Raw genomic sequence first — 17257 nt, 5'->3', positions numbered from 1 at the left:
TTTTGGTAAAAGTTTGAAAGTCCAGAGATTTCAATGAATTCATAATGTAGATATGTTGTAATACAAAATTCTAGATTAAGGTATAAGGCTTCAGAATAAAATGCAATCACGTGCTTACATAATTGCTTTAATTATAAAGTATGCTGCATTTACACTTAGCTGCACACTGAGGTTTCCGTTTACCTCTTGTGCTGCAGCATACTTCAAATCCTTCAGTGTTTGTGGGAAATATTTGTGACTGCAGGGCTACATTATTTCAATAAAAATAATCAGTCGGTTCATTTAATAGACAGCTGCTTGTGGGTTTAATGTCTTATCACACATGCCACTTTTTATGAACACAATGTTTCATTGTTTTCTTTCCTGTTTCCAAAACCTCATCACCAATTCAGGCTGTTATAAAAGAGGCTACAACCAGAGTTGAACACAGCTTCACCATAAAAATAGAAACTACTTCTTCAAATAATGAGAGTATGTGATTACCCCCTCCTACTCTTGCTCCAGTTCTCCATTGATGGGTGGCTTAGATTTCATATAAGGACGCATTTATAGAAGTTTAATGCTTAAAAATATATGAATAAATCCTATTTTAAAACAGCTAAGACCTTTCTAAGTTTTCCAAAAATTGTTGAACATTATCAGGAAACAATTGTTATTTTTTTCTAAACCTTATGTTCAAACAGTCCATGTAACATGGCAGAGTTCTGATAAAACAGACAATGTTCAGTAGCTCAAGAAATAAAGAAGAATTGAAAGCAAACAAGAACTCTGCAACGGTTTCCATCATTTAACAACTTGACACCAGAATGAATGATTAGGGGAGCTGGTAAAACAAACTTAAAAGCCTCTTTTGTTTGCGTTTCTTGAAACCTTTATTCAACACACCAAAATGGTAAAATATTAGACTCTTGTACAGACAATATTTAAATAAATACCATGATAAATTATCATTAACGAACGCAACAAGCGGTATCATCAAAGAAAGACCTAAGGCTTCTCGACTTCTTGATGTTTTACTATTGTGTACAGGGGAGGTTACGTTTAAATAAATGCACTAATAAGTAAATAAGCAAACAGCTAACAGTTGAAGATTACTGTCATTTGGCATCATCACAGTCAGTAGTGAAAACTTTAAATTGTACAATCATTTCTGCAAAGTGCTTTGTGACAATACGTCAAACATAAAGGGGATATATTTCTCTCATCAGATTTTGACACCTACAGGTTTTGCATTAGTCACATGGAGGGGCAGTTAAAAACCCTAAAGGCATCCCCCATATCATCATCAGAAATAAATCTCTATGGCACTACACCAGGGTGCTTGATTTACTGTCCTCAATCCATTTTGCTGTGACATATTTTAACTTTACATTGCGCTGTATAATTTCTCATTTAAATGTTCTAAGTAATCCAAAATTGGTTTACACAGCACAACGCAAATTAAAATATTTAAATTCACCCAACCGTTTAAAAGTAGTGCTGAGTGGTATCTCACCTTTAAGAATGAAATCGTTAACAGAACAAGACTTTTTAACCGTTGTATATTCAGAGGTTTGCTGGGTACACTAGTAAGGCAGTCAGCACAGCCGATAACATTTTAAAAATCGTCACGGTGAAAAAATGTTGCTACAAGAGTGAGTTTCAATCCAAAGGTTTGTTGTCGTTATCACAGTGTGAATTCATCCAACTTACAGCACCCCTCCTATTTATAAAGTCTGCTTTCATTCATATGCACAGCCTCAGAGTCCTTGTTTTAAAGCAAGCCGTCCTGTTCAAAAATAGAGGGCAGGAGAGAGAAGTCGAAGGGCACAAACTTGACACCGGTCCCGTGGTAGAATTTGTTCTGAAACTCCACCCTGAAATCAAAGATTAGAGTGAAACGAGAACATGTTAATGACGCAAAAACAGTCTCAATGTCTTATTCCTAATAATCGTAGTTTACTCTAAAGGTAGATAACAGCCACATAACTTAAGAAGAGAAACATAATTTACAGGGTCCCCCTGGGTTTAAAAGTCTCAAATTAGATTTATTTTTAATTAAAGGTCATAAAATGTCTTAAAAAGTATCTTTAACTTATGAGAGGTCTTTCAATTTAGATGGCACCTAGACTGAGACATGTCAGAATATTTTACCAAATGTACACAGACCTTTTTTAACAGACAGAGTATTGTCAAAAGAAATTCAATGAGGTATGGGTTGTGGGACAATAGCTGAACACGTGCTCATTGGGAATGGTTGATGTCCATTACTCTTTCCCAGTAGAATCTTCAATCCATTTATTTACACCACATCATCAGGATTCAAATAATCCACATAGCTATGCTTCATTAGTACATTATAAAACCTAAAGCATCAAACATGGTGAAAAAACGATATGCTTCCAAATACACACCTAAATCTAATTACCTGGAGCCTTGACTTTATGCAGAGCACAAGGTCAAGACTCCACCTAGTGTTCAGTGTTGGAATTACACGCATACATACAAAATTACAGAGTTATGTAAGGTTTCAACTTTCATGCAGAGATCAAATAAAACTAATGAAACAATATTCACTGTCATTTTTTTCGGCTTTTCTTGTGACAACACAGCATTTATGGCAGCATATTATATATGCATTTAACAAACCCTGAACTGAAGAGAGGAGAAGGAGAAATGGAAGTTCAAGGAAATTTGCCTTTTAGATTATAACGACAGGAATGGTTGAAAAGTAAAGAGCCATTATGAGGCAACTTGCACAGGAAATCTGGTGCAAGATTTGCATAAACTATCTTTGTATTGGTCTTTAAAAGGACTCAAAAAGTATTAAATTAGATTTTTTTTTTTTTAAATGTTCAAAACAATTCTGATTTATCTAAATGGCTGACGTACAGAGCAGCTTAAGATAAAGTTCTATCAATGCTATAATAAAAGTAGCTGAAGAAGCCGATAAATAGATAGATATTGTTTTGTTTTTTAATTCAATCTTTGAATTTGATTTTTTTTTCTATAGCAACAATGTCCCCAATCATCCCTTCCCAGTCTGCCAAAGGTGAACAACTTTAAGTTTTCATGGTCTTTTCTTACAGTTAACTGAAATACTTTGGGTTTTGGACTGGTGGTTCAAACAAAACCAAAAATATGCATACATCATCTTTTCGGTTGGAAAATTTAAAGGTGCGTTTTGCACTACTCTCTGACAAGTTATATTCCAAATGTTTAATCATTTAATTGCACCAATACTCACTTTGTTGCCATAGCTACAACCCAATACAATGTCTGCTCTTGTACTAGAGTATATGTTACATGTTACTCATCAATTAGACTCACCAGTGAAGTCGGAGAGCATGGAGGAAAGCTGACAGGCCCTCCATGACTAGAAGGATGGATACAGTGAGCACGGCAAAGAGGCCGAACACAGGGACCAGAAACACAACGCCCACCCTCGTGGTGATCCTTAGACCCAAACGCATCACCATGGACCACAACACCTCTGACAGCTCTAAAATTGTGATAAATAAAAAAAGACAAAAATAAATGAACATCTGACGATCTAAAGGTAAATTAAATACAGCGCAAAAGTCAGCAGACACAGAGAAGTAAAGACAAGTTGCAGCGCAGGGTGATCGGCTTTTTCCTCAATGTAACTTACGAGCATGGGCCAAGCTGAGCGCCCAGAGACGCAGGTATGATGCTGTGTTGGAAATGCAGCCCAGGCAGTACTCTATGGTGTGAATGGCCTGGTGCAGGAGCACATCTGCAAAGTCAAACTACAAAACATTTCAAATTAAAAAAACCAGATAGCACACGCAGTTAATACAGCAACCATGTTCTAAAAGAAGAAAACTCAATGCATGTTGTGTTTACATGACAATGAATTAGCCCCACAGCTGATTCTTTTCTATGATGTGACGTTCTCTCTTACATTTTTTAATTTCTTTATTCATAAGGGCAAAACATGTCACTCAGCCTTTCTGTAAGTGTGCCAGTGTTAGTCAGCAGGCTTATTTTTAGCAGCTGTCCTTTGGCAAGGTGTAAAAATATTACACAACAGCATGCTGAAATGACAACAAAAGCAATACAAACATCATAAACAAGTCACATATTATGCAGAGTGATAGGAAGACGCAAAACACTGAACCAACAATACAATGAACAAATCGACTTATATCGCGTCATATTGTGTACTTTGTAAAGTTGCAGCTTGAAGTGCATCATTTAACATCAAACAACAAGACATTTAATGGATCCCTGACCTGTTTAGGAAGAGCTTCTCTGCTTGGCACTTCATCAAGACCCTCCTCTTCATCTTCTTCATAGGATGCTGGTGCTGAATTGTCATCCTCACTTACCCGCCTCACCCGCTCATAACCCTGAGGTGAAACAACAGCATTGATTTTCACATGTTTTGACAAATGAATTCAAATATTTCAGATATGTTTCGAACCTATCCGGCGGCACTTACTCTACGTCTGCGCAGGCCTTTGCCTCCACGGTACAGCCAATACAGGTAAAGAGGTTTTCCTAACAGCAGCACAGGAACTGACAGCATAGCTATCAACACCAAGAAAATCTGCAGCCCAGTCTGTGGAATCACGACACACAAAAAAACCCTGCATGAACACGGCTCAGAATACTTAAAGAGCTGGAAAATGGTTCAAATGGTATAGTGGAGACATACCTGTCCAGGGTACAGAGGAGGGATATCATTCCCTTGCATGACAAACATGTTAATGAAGTGAATGAGGATGCTGGGAGCCTGGCTGGAGTCTCGTGCACCAAATGCCAACCACTTGTATAAAATCATGAGGACCAGGTAGCCGAAGAGACAGAGCAGGAAGAGCAGCTCAGGAACAAAAAGCAGATATACATTACATTTCTGCCGGAAGTGCCTAAAGGGAGCGAAGAAAGTGGGGAAAAAACTGAGTGAGTGACAATAAGGATGGCATCCCTAAATTGTTACAATCATGTGTTAAAAAACTAAAATAATGATGTTAGTAATTCAGTTCTTAATAGCCATGATACATGGCTTAATACATGAATGAAAGTTCTGAGTTTAAGATTTGCACAGGCAGATACAGGGTTGAGCACCTCTGCCTATAATGCATGGTAATGCATGCTAATCTGTGCATTATTGAGTACAATTACTGACCTTTATGATTAGCTTCTGACTTAAAATACAACAAAAACTGGTGTTAAAAATGTAAAAGGGTACTTATTAAAGTGAAAACTGGGAGATTCTTTTGAAGTAGAATACATAGTCAACGTTATCATTTAATAAGAGCAAACAATCATTCAGTTGCTGGAAAATCAACTCTGTGGTGTCCCTCATCTACATTCTTGCCAGTGAAACAACATCAATATCAGCAGGTATGTTTGTATGGTGAGCTGCACATTGTCTCTGCCTGACTGTCATGTAAACTGCTGTGTTGTAAACTGGGATAAACTGTCACCACAATGAACCCTGACTACTAAAAAGAGCTGTTTTAAAAACAGACACAATCATTTAAAAAAAATCAGTTTAGGCTACTTATGTCATTTTATTTGTGAATGATATTTGAATGGCCACATTCAATAAAGTGAAGCTAAATAACTAGCTATGCTATTTTGGTTTGTTTTACATCTATGTTTTAAATTTGTTCCTCCTTCTGGAGTTGTCCATTATTTTATCTTGATTTTTTTGTCTCATGTTTTTTTGCATGAACCCCACAAAGAATAGTGATTACTAATGGGGATCCTATGTAAACAAATAATGAATCATTTAAGTCATATTTCTACATTTCAAATCGCAATATGACATAATGCTCAATGAATTGAATGCACCAATTGAGGAACTAAAAATACAGAAATGTCAAATGACAAGAAGTATTACTAACGATGCATGACTGACAGCTGCTTTAAGAATAAGGCTGTCAAAAGCATGTAGTGTTCTTTAATTGTCAACGCGTTTTAATTAAACAATAAATCAACAATGTTTTAGTCAGGAGAGTAAATCTTTTTTGTTGGCGACAAATTTACTGCCGAGACTGGTCCTCTGATAAGTATTTATAGAAACACAGTGAGTGTGTGAAATATGTTACAGAGACTGACTTTAAATATTCAAAACCAATACATTTGACTAAATCACTAGAGTTCATTTTTCATCCAGTAGAATCACGGACGTAGGTTAACTAGTGAGCTTGTGTTGTCTTTCTTGCCGTTGGTAATATGTTGCTACAGTTCAAATGTTTAAACAGCAGTCACAACAGTTAAAGTGATGTATAATACAACACTGGAGCTCTATTAAAAATGTTGGCCTACTCAATGCACAGAATACTGTTCTGCACATGTTGATGCCTGACTCTGATTGAGACCCGTACTGTAAGTGTGGAGACAGAATGGATGTGAGGTCACCATCAGGGATTTATATCTGGGGCCACTCACAAGTGATTGAAGACACTCAGCACCACTCCAAAGCTCATGTGGATGACCCCGATCACAACCGACATCTTCATCTTGTAAGAGTTGAGGAAGGAGAGCCGGTTCACTGCCAGGTTCCATATCTTACGGACAAATCAAAAAAGCTTCTCAGTCAAAAATGACACTTAAATGAGTCAAACTAGATTTCAGATATTTATTTCAGCATTCATTTACTTACAGGATCAATGCCAAATGGGTATGGTCCACTGAAGACACCACTGACATTAGGGTCTAATGTGAGCAGAGCGTTTGATTGGAGCGTCTTGTTTCTGTAATGTATAAAAACAGTTATGAATTAGAAAAGCACCCGTTCATGCACTGATGTACAAACACAATATATGAATCTGCTTGTGTGTGTGCTTCCGTGATAACTGACGTCCACTGCTGATTTGCGAACATAGCCTTGACGCTCCAGGCAGAGCCGAATATATTAAGAGACTTGGAGAAGCAGTCGTTGTAAATCAGCCCAGTGTAGATAGAGAAAAGGCCCATCATCAGGATGATGTAACGTCCGTTGAAGAACGTTGCCCATATCTGAGTAAAACAGAGACACATTTATGAGCTAAAACTCATTTCAATTTATCAGACGTTCTATTCTGGATGAAACCAGCATCTCATTCCGGACCTCGTTACTGGAACGTTTCTTCTTCTGATTTTTTTCCGTCAACACCATCCACAAGGCGAAGAGACTCATCACGGTCCCGTGCCCGAGGTCACCGAACATCACGGCGAACAGAAAGGGGAACGTGATGATGGTGTAGGGAGCTGTCAAACAGAGAAACATATTCAATGACTCATCCTTAACTTCCCATAAGCTGCACTACACAACGGAGAGAGACGTTCACAGTGTGAGTTCTTACCTGGGCTTACCTCGCGATAGTCCCCCACCCCGTACGCCTCCACGATGCTCTGAAAGCCCGACGTGAACTTGTTGGTTCTTAACAGGGTAGGAGGAGTGTCAGTACTTGGGATTCGGTTCACAAAGCAGGGTACAGTGGCATCACCTTTTCTCTGTAAAACATGTAAACAAGGCAGAAAGTGTACTGAATCAAATAACAAACAACGTAAAAAAAAACACCAATGTGGATTTGAATGCCGTTGACAACATTAACAGAATAACAAGGTATCACATATTTACAGCTGGGGGAAATTTGTGACCGTCAAGCCTTATTTTAATACACTCTGGGGGAGCAACGTTATCTGGAAATATCAAATAAGCAGCCTGAGAATATTGTTCATGAAGAGCAAACAACACGATCACGATACATCTCATGATTAAAAAGAAGAAAGAAGAAACATGGAATGTTTCAGGACAGGTAGTCATCCAGATCGCCTGCTGCCAGTATTAACGCAAAACAATTCAAACTTGATCTCGTGAACACAAAAAGCAGCAACACTTGAATGACGCTGATGAGCGCAAACGGGTTAGAAATGAGCTCGGAATAAAGCAAAGATTACAATAATGATGGCAAACAGTAATTTGACCTCCTTTCAGATAAACGTCTTATCTATTTGGCTGCAATATCGCTGCTTTGTGTTTTGAGAGGCTGCTTTGACTTGTCAAATAAGATGTTAGTAATTAAATCAAATTTATTTCCGTATTTATGTAAAATCACAGATGATGAGCATTATGCTGCTAACCCCAAACACAGCTGTGTGTGTGTCAGTTTTTTCAAAGCGCAGGAAATGTTGCAGTGTAGCTTAACTGCACGTCTGTAGCGTCTTTATTCATACTATGACCTTTTTTTTTTTTTTTCCAATTGGGACTCTGGCTGTTTTAATGTAAAGTTTTACTGCGAATAGTTTGACTTCAGAGGTAGACGTAGTTTTCAGTCAGACCAAAAAGTGCGTGTGCATTCCCGTAATAAAAGTCTAATAATCATTACAATCAATCATCATTAAATACCATAAAACTTCAATTAAAAGCTCCGCCTTTTATTTACTCGAGTCTATGATATTACCCTTCCTTTCTCTTTCTTCAGCTTTCATTAAGAGACGGGCAAATACTTACAATCAAACACGGGAAAGACTATACAACTGTTCATTTACACCAGTAAGATTATTTAACATACATGAACAAATTTAAAACTATAAATCACTTTTTTGATCTTGCTTTGTTTGACAGTATGACATCCTGCTGCACAGCTGGTATACATAGAAGCATTCTTTTCTCTGATTTGGACAGATGTTGACGTTCATATCTGTTATTGTGTCTTCTTTTATTTTTGATCTGACACATTTCTGTATTTGTCAAAATTTGCAACAACACCATGCTAGTCAAAGGGAATGAGCCTTGAATCGGGATGTGCTTTTATTTGAAGTTTTACGGTAATCATGATCACTCACCGAGCCCTCTTCCAGCGCCCCCCGTAGGTTTGCCAGGTCACTGACCGGACACCACACCTCGGCGATCAGACACTTGTTGGTGACGTCAAAGCTGCAGAGGTTCAGGATGTGGTAGATGGCCTTCATCTTTTTCACCTGCACAACCCAGGTGAACGCCGACTCTGAGGCTTTCTGCAGGACCTGCCTCAGGTAGTCCTCAGTGCGGTGCAGCACCTGGATAAACACAAGACTTACTACAAAACCCGCAGGGCAATGTTTGGACACAATTGACCTTGCCTCAAGTGTTTCTTACATTGTTAAGGTCTTGGATGCGTGTCCTTAAGCTGTCCAACACATCTGCCCGCTCCTCATCGTTCTCAGGGTGCGGATAAAGATGGCAGTGGTAACTGAGGGCAACCAAAACAGACGTGAATGCTGATAATGAAGAAGAGAACTGCAATTACTGATAGGTTAGGCTATATACAATGCTAATCTTTCTTACCAATCACAGATTTTTTGTACTTTCTGTCCAATCTGGTCTCCCCAGAAAGATATGAGAAACACAACACTTTTGCTAATCTCACCCTAGAACAACACAGATCAGACAGGTTAGTACTACAGCACAACAAAAAAATGCACAAAGCATGACGACACTTTACCTCCCCAGCTCCGAACCAGGGAGAGAAGCACAAAATACAAATCCAAAAATGTTGCACACTGAAAGAAGACCCTTTTTTTTTAAAAAACGTTACCAGAAATGTTGGCTTTGAACTCACAGTGTCGAGATCAGCAAGATTCTCATCCAGCTCTGCGTAGCTGAGGATGGTGTAACCTTTACACACTCTCCACAGCATGCGCTCAAACGCCTCCACCTTAACCCGCTGGATGAGACCTGAAACAAACCTGCAGCAAGGAGAGATCAGATCACGTGAAGCACGCACACCTGCATTTTATTTGATATAAACACCCTGCTGTGTGAATGCAGCTCACCCCAACTTTGCTCCGAGTCTCTGCATGCCTGTGCATCCGGTCCCCGAGTCTGTCTCCATGGTGGGGAATTCTTCATACTGGGGACCAAGAGCCTCATGCTAATTATAAAAAGGAGCAGGTTTCATTCATGACAGCTTGTATTAGCTGCTTCTTGCATGATTCGACACAGAGCTATATGAGGTTTATTTTCACAAACGTCTGTCTCTCATATTGTCTTTGTTTCTCTTTGTTGTGTTTATGTTTTTAATATGGCAGCCTGGATGAGTCAGGTGCAGCTTGTTAACAGCTGCACTGTAGCCGTGTCATTCATAATAATCAGCACTAGTTCAACATCCATCACCCGGGGATACAAAACAAGACAGTGACAAGAAAACAAGAGGCTACAGGAGAGGTGAGGGAGAGCGTTTTGCCTGAGATGCAAAACAGAGTCGGACTGAGGAAAAAAAACAATATATGACTAATGGTGTCTGTGTGTGATAAATGAGGAGCTGAATGGAAACACTCACTCTGGAGCGGCTGTGTACGAAGGTCCGTGTGATCTTCAACATGTGTGTGTACTCTGTGAGCTCCAGAAGGTTCCTCTGCAGCTTCTCTTTGTTTCGAGCCACCTCGCTGAGCTCCATCTCCAGCCTCTGGAGCTGCTCCTGAACATCAACACACACACACACACACACACACACACACACACACACACACACACACACACACACACACACACACACACACACACACACACACACAGAACAAGTTCACTACAGCTTTAGAGTGAATTCAGCTGTGAGATGACTTGGTCAGATTTTGTGCTGAAATTCTAATGAACGTTTACATTGTTTTTCAACAGTGAAGAGAACTTGCATTGGTTCACCACCCAGAAACAAAAAGGTGAAATATGAAGAACATTTACAAATATAAATCTAGACTAAATGACATTAAACATTGAAATAGTACCCAGCACCAGAAAATACAGAATAAACCATTTACTAAGTACATTAAAAATAGATGTAAAGTTGGGTGGACACCAGGATTTCATGGGATTGAGGTGTGGGAGTTTCCTTTCACCTGAACCCCAGTTTTGAGAAACCTGACATATGAACAACAAATGACTGACATGAGGATGTTGTAGCAGGTAAACAAATCCAAACATATCCAAAATGATGTTCAATTTCCAGTTTTTCTTTAACCTACAAAAATAAGTCCAGACATAGTGATGGTTTTCATGTTGAAATGAAAGTGAAAGTCTGACATCATGCCATGCAGGGGAATACATTTTTAACTTGTTCATCTCCCTGAATCGATGATACAATCCAGGAAGCCTAAAACTGGAGAAAGTAAAAGCCGATCTGAATTTTTGTCAAGATGCATTTAAAAAAAAGAATAATCCCATTCTGTAGAGAGCAGCTCTAAACAAACATGCAGTTTAATCTTGTATACAAATACGGTAAGACAATAATAGTTTTTTTAACCATAAAATATACTATGTTATTACACTGTATATTTGTAGGCAAATGAAGAAATAAGTCGGCACGTTTCTTATTGTTTCATGTCACTGTGTATCCTAAATGTGCAAGAACCAGGTTCTTTTTAATTTTAAGTTATTTTTCTGTGCTTTTAGTTGAAAATGTTCTAGGCAATAAACCTGATTCTGACTTACAGTAGCCTAATATCTGACTGAAATGAAATGACACTTACCATGATCTCAAGAACTTGTCTCGGTGGAGGAGCGAGTGGACTCTCATCCTCTTCTGGAACTGCAATGTTAGCTTTTTGAATTTCCCTCAGAAGATAGCCTGCAGGGCAGACAGAAAACGCTGATGTTTGTTTTATGGTATATAAAAAAAACAAATGCTCCAGCTGTGAAATGTGAAATCTCTGAGGTATAGGCCACTACTTTAGGAGACACTCTCTGCCATGAACTGCTAACTGCACCCAGTGTGACTCCAGATGTACGTTCAGCTCATGCTACACCTATAGGATCCCCAGGTGCTCTCTCTTACCCAGAATCCTCTCCATCTCCTCACATCGCTTGATTTCGCTGACAAAGCGCCGCTGGAATGAGCTGACACTTGGGTTGAGCTGAAATTAGAGGAGCATCACAAGTCAGGTGCAAGTCACTGCATCATTGTTATTGCACATGCAATCTGCCTCCTATTCTAAAGTCAAGTGTAATGGGAGTTATTTGCCTCTAAATGTTATAACTGTGTGCGATAGATAGATAGCCAAGATAGATGCCGTTATACATGTAAGATGAGAGGGGGTCCCATAGACTTTTTAACTGATAGTTATGTGACACTGGTTAAAAAAAACAATGTTTGTGCACCTTACCATCTCTACTTACATCTCTGAACTCGACCAGCCCCAGCTCCCCCAGCTCACTGATGCAGTCATATTCAGAGCCGGACTGCAGAAACAATTGCGCCAAGCACATCTCCTCACTCCGGAACACCATCTTTATCTGCAGCCAGAACCCTACCTCATCCACCTCTTTAAAATCGGCCCGAAAACCACAGAAACTGCACAACGAGCCGCGCGCGCGCGCGCTACAAGCGAAAATGGGACATCAAAAAAAATTCTACGAGTCGGTGCGTGGCTTTAAACCCCTTAACCAATTAGCATCCTCCCCTGGGGATTAATTATTGTCCATTAATAATGACGACTTCAGAAGGGGGGAATCTTTCTCATTCTGAGTTTGGGTTAATCCAAATAAAAATCAAATGAACATTAAGAAAACAAAGACCTCCCTTAAGCACCTTTTGCATCGAGCGATCATAGAGAAAGGCGTCATCCTTAGAGCGCCTGTCATTACGGCGCAAAAACAGGGCGACGACGCAACGCCGGCCGGAAATAAACGAGCAACAAACAAGCGAAATAAAAGACAAAGCATCAACCCGCCGTGGAGACAAAGAGGGCTGGAGGCAGCCTCACGCGTTAAAAATAGGCTTCAGTCAGAAATAGACCACGGCCTTTATTCGCTCTACGTCGCCCCGCAGTTGACACAGATTGCGTCTCCGGGTTGCCAGATTCCGTCGTATCCTCGAAATTAATAACCGTCTTTTCTTGATTTTGAGCAGTAGTTGTATCAGTTGTCGCAAACTAAAGGTTTGAAATTAGAAGTAAAGAGCAAGAGGAAAACAAACTACTAATGTTTGGGCAGCACAAAGGACAGCCAAGGACACATTCAAATACATAGGCCACTGATTAGGGACTACATATCTATTCTTTTTAAACCATGTAGGATTATAGAAATCGATTTTTTTTAAATAATTTAATTGCAAAACGTTTGTTATTCTGTAACTATAAATTACATTCATGTTGTATTTCAAAATCTATGAAAATTGCACTAACAACAAAATTCATAATAATAATAATAATAATAATAGATTGTTTTTTATAGCGCTTTTCTAGGAACCCAAAGACGCTTTGACAAAATATAAAATACCCAAAAAGGAAGTTTAACTATACACATGAGAATTCACACGGGAGAGAAACTATTTAACTGCTCAAAATGTTCCAGAGGATTTAACATTAACATAACATTAACATAGGATTTAAAATTATATTTCTTATATATTTTAGGAAGTATGATTTAATTAACCTTTAAAAATGGTCTTACCTACATGTTTTAGAACGCCATTAAAAATGAATAGTAGTTTCTGTAAAAGGGGGTTAGCAAACAAACCTGGCAACCCAGCATCTTCTCGTTCTGTTCCATCACTGAAAGCGGACCGACCATCTGCTCTTCTTTGTGTAAAATCTTTTATTTAGCCTAATTTTGGATGAAATGTTACTTTTTTAGGTTATCAGAATAAATTAGAGATTAACGGTGAATGATTAAATAATCGTGCTCTCAGGTCTGAGCAGCTTTTTGATCTAAGTCTTTGACTGTTGTTGTGCTTCAAGAGCAGCCTAAATAATACCATCAGAAGGCCCAAATGACTAAATACAGGTGATTATCAGGGTTAGAGAACATTGGTTGATAACTTGATTTTTTTTATCCAGAATTAAACAGAAGCATATTTATTCTTATGGTTCAATACAGTAACAAAAACCTGGGGTACAACCCTCAACAGTCCCACTTCAATCAGTGAGTAGTCAATGGTTACATGTCTTACACGTGGCACTCCAGTGGTTATGATGCTTACCGATTCATTAATTATTCAACTTCTGTGATCCAATAGTGTCTGTGAACTAAAAAAAAAGAACATGCTTTATAGAAAAGTGTCCGCTTCAGATCTTACTGACATCTTTCTGAAATGTGTGAATCTGCACGATTAGACCTGCAGACATGTTACCCACATGGTGATCTCTTCAATCTGTATTGTGGGCTGCATGGAAACCTGGTTATAACACAGGTGAAGCAGAACTGTGTCCCTCACACAGTAGATCATATATATTCACGTACACGATGAGGCACGATAGATGAGAACATCTCTCAGTTTGATGCTGTTTTGGGAAGATGAAATACTGGTACATGATTGGATAGTTTGATTATACCTTCATTTATTATCAAGGTTTACAAGGACCAGCTCAATATGTTTTGTTTTCACTTGGAAGTTCATTCATCTTAATTTGCATGGATACCAACATGTGGTCAGTGCTCTGATTTGTATGTATTTGTGTTGTAAATGTTACATTTACATATATTTCACTGTGCTGCTGTCCATCTATACGAGTTTATTAAAGTAAAAACATTTTGTTTCTCTTTGTTTTCTAGAGTCTTTACACATCAACCACACTCTTAACTTGACATTTTCAGTTAAGCATTAAAACAAATTACATTGTAACTAGATGTTTAAGTCCTCAGGCTGTGTGCCAGTCTGTTGAGCTCTTGTGACAGAGCTGTAACTGTTTCTAGTATTTTTTTCTTGTCCTTCTCCTCTAGTCGAGCTTCACAACGCTGTGCAAATTTATCAGGATGCCACCTCGCTTGCTGCTTGCGCAGTGTTTTACGAAACACCTCCACGTCTTTGCGATCCACGCCGTGCAGCATCACCTCCACCATCTCCTGCACGGTGCCTCGCGGAGCCGGCCAGGGGATGTCACTGTAGCTCAGCTTTGTGCTGCCCGCCGAAGAGCCTCCAGAAAAAGTAGCTGCACAGCCCTCCTCATACCTGCGCTTCTTACCCTGCCTAGTCTCTTCCTCTTTACGAGCGGCACGAGCCAGATACTCCTCGTGTTCCCTCTTCAGCTTCTCCAGCAGCTCTTTGTTACTCTTCTGTTCCTGCTCCTTCTCGGGTTTACTCTTCTTCTTTTTCCCTCGAGAAAACGAGGCAGCCAGTCTTTGGGCATCAGCGTGTTTTTTGTCAAAGTACTCTTTTCTGATACGATCGGCCCAGTCACCAAAGTCCTCATCGTCATCATCAACAGGTAGAAAATCATCAGCTGTGAAAGAAAATCAGGAGTGTCAATATCAATGGAAGAATGTTTAAATAATGCTCTTGATGATCATAGGGTTTTATTTACCGTCATATACTCCAAAGGTTTCACAGAATTCATCCTCGCATTCACCAAACAACTTGTCGACCCACTCCTTCTCAGGATCAACTTCAGACGGACGGTTCATGTTTTCTGCAGTCTATGGGGAACACATTGAATTTTATGTAAACATGATGTTTTAGTCAAATTCACTTAATTTTTTATAGAATCAATGCTCGAAGAAACAGGATATAAATTCCATAAAACACTTTTTTAAAACATTGATCTTTGCCTAAAACAATAAAGCTTATTTGTTTTCTATGATTGACTGATGTTAAATGTAGAGCAGGTTTTTTTTACTTTTTATTTGATCTATTTATTGATTATTATTCTTAATACACATATTTTTACACATTTAAAGTTACAACTTTCTCTTTCTATTCATGACTTTAAGCGGATGCATTGTTTTGTTTACTCAAATAATTTAGATGTTTTATATTCACATTAAAAATCCTTCTATTTGAAAACCTTTATATACCTGTATGTAAATCCTCATTTCATCTATGAAATAAGAAGAAGAAAAAATCACCATCTAACAGATCGTTTCAGATTTGGTATAATTAGACAATTATTATAATTTTCATCGTGAGGCCAAAGTGAAATGTGACAGGTTTTTAGCCATTTTCTGAAACTGGATTCTAACCGATTGATGAAAATGCAACGAAACAATTAAAATTACCTTCATTTTCCGATTAACAAATGACTAAAACTATTACTATTATAATTAAAACTATCTTATGTAACCATAAAATGCTTCTCTTAATATCTACCTGTGTGTGTTTCATCCACTGCAGCAGGTCCTCTGGTGTGACTCCAGCATTGTTTGCAGCATTCATAGCTTGGGGACAGCTCTTTATCAGAGGCACAACTAGATCATCATACACTTAAAGAAAAACAAAAACAAAAGCCAGGATAAAACAATTGACGGCCAGAGTTCATAATAAAAAAATAAAAAACCCAGTTTGTCTCACCTGTCTTCCCGTCTTTCAGAGCTCTGTTGACCGCGGTGTGTAACGCTGTGTCTCCTTTACGGTCCTTCTGCAGAACATCGGCTCCGTGTTTGAGCAGCAGCCGCAGCACAGCGTCGTCTCCCAGGCAGCAGGCCAGCTGCAGCGGGCTCCTCTCCCTCTTTCCGTGGGAGAAGTTCACTTCCAGGTCCCGGTGCTTCTTCAAGTACGACTTCAGCTTCAACAGACTGCCTTCCTCCACGTATTTCCACAGCCGCTTCTGTCTGTGAGACACCATGCCGAGTTAAAAACAGCTCGGACTTTACTGCTGTTAGCTGGTTAAGGCCCTTAGCATCGGCTGATCCGATCTTACTTCTAAATGACTCCGAAGCTAACAACAGCTCGGACTCAAAGGTTCCGGGGGACAAATGGTTCCGGTGTCGCCACTAGATGTCAGTATTGGTATTGACGAGTTTTCACAAAAAAAAGAAAAAGAAAAAGAAAATTACATATATTCAATTGATATGCCTGAAAAGGAGTAGGAAGAAGTATAAAACTTATTTAATCCTACCCCTTTTCCACAGCCAAATAATTAATATTTATTAAATTAAATTTCTGTGTTCCTTATAATCTCTCTATATACAATCTATCTATATACAATTTGCTATACTATATTTATGATACTATATATGATATTTACAATCCAATGATTTCCCAAACAGATATACAACTTGATATACTATGATTTTTTAATCATTTATATATTTATACAATCCATATATCTATATATACATATCTATTTGTACAATTTGATGTACTATATTTATATATTTATACAATCCGTATATCTATACAGTTTGTTACAGTATGTTTACAATTATACATTTGATGCAATCTATATATATATATATATATATAGAGAGAGATATACAATTTGATATAGGCTACTATATGTACAATTTACATATATATAATACACATTAACATACACCTGTGTATACAAAACTTGTAAACCCAGTTATTATTATATTTATTTTATTTTTATTATTATTATTATTTTTATTTTTTTCCTTCTTAAAGCTCTC

General features: G+C 38.4%; 2 protein-coding genes across 3 annotated transcripts; both read right to left on the bottom strand.

The window, feature by feature from the left end:
- Nucleotides 1-848: 848 nt before the first annotated feature.
- atp6v0a2a (ATPase H+ transporting V0 subunit a2a) lies at nt 849-12759 on the bottom strand. 2 transcript variants are annotated; one of them, XM_061061384.1, is made up of 20 exons: nt 12089-12759; nt 11748-11826; nt 11443-11540; nt 10260-10397; nt 9754-9851; nt 9540-9666; nt 9266-9348; nt 9077-9170; nt 8785-8997; nt 7299-7449; nt 7064-7203; nt 6815-6972; nt 6617-6707; nt 6403-6521; nt 4661-4871; nt 4445-4564; nt 4236-4352; nt 3632-3749; nt 3310-3481; nt 849-1856 (listed from the first exon to the last, which is right to left on the bottom strand). In XM_061061384.1, the coding sequence occupies exons 1-20, from the start codon at nt 12197-12199 to the stop codon at nt 1754-1756; spliced, it is 2541 nt and encodes an 846-aa protein (XP_060917367.1). In that variant the 5' UTR covers nt 12200-12759; the 3' UTR covers nt 849-1753. The 2 variants fall into 2 exon arrangements, with proteins under 2 accessions (XP_060917367.1, XP_060917368.1); XM_061061385.1 differs by having other exon boundaries at nt 9754-9830.
- A 1471-nt stretch (nt 12760-14230) lies between these two features.
- Nucleotides 14231-16554, bottom strand: nfkbil1 (nuclear factor of kappa light polypeptide gene enhancer in B-cells inhibitor-like 1). The gene is made up of 4 exons (XM_061061531.1): nt 16197-16554; nt 15996-16108; nt 15214-15325; nt 14231-15132 (listed from the first exon to the last, which is right to left on the bottom strand). Exons 1-4 carry the CDS (start codon nt 16468-16470, stop codon nt 14543-14545), a joined length of 1089 nt encoding a protein of 362 aa, XP_060917514.1. The 5' UTR covers nt 16471-16554; the 3' UTR covers nt 14231-14542.
- Nucleotides 16555-17257: the final 703 nt, after the last annotated feature.

This window comes from Labrus mixtus, chromosome 17 (genome assembly GCF_963584025.1).
Source record: "Labrus mixtus chromosome 17, fLabMix1.1, whole genome shotgun sequence".
NCBI lineage: Eukaryota > Metazoa > Chordata > Actinopteri > Labriformes > Labridae > Labrus > Labrus mixtus.
This window is presented reverse-complemented; position numbering and strand designations above follow the sequence as displayed.

Bases quoted from the DNA above. Each gene is read 5' to 3' on its own strand.
- atp6v0a2a (XM_061061384.1), bottom strand. From the start codon at position 12,199: ATGGTGTTCCGGAGTGAGGAGATGTGCTTGGCGCAATTGTTTCTGCAG. The intron at 11,827-12,088 runs GTAAGTAGAGAT...CTCTAATTTCAG, and splicing joins GGCTGGTCGAGTTCAGAGAT to CTCAACCCAAGTGTCAGCTC. The intron at 4,353-4,444 runs GTAAGTGCCGCC...GTTTCACCTCAG, and splicing joins AAGGCCTGCGCAGACGTAGA to GGTTATGAGCGGGTGAGGCG.
- nfkbil1 (XM_061061531.1), bottom strand. From the start codon at position 16,470: ATGGTGTCTCACAGACAGAAGCGGCTGTGGAAATACGTGGAGGAAGGC. The intron at 16,109-16,196 runs GTGAGACAAACT...TTTTTCTTTAAG, and splicing joins TCTGAAAGACGGGAAGACAG to TGTATGATGATCTAGTTGTG. The intron at 15,326-15,995 runs GTAGATATTAAG...TGTTCCCCATAG, and splicing joins AGTGGATGAAACACACACAG to ACTGCAGAAAACATGAACCG.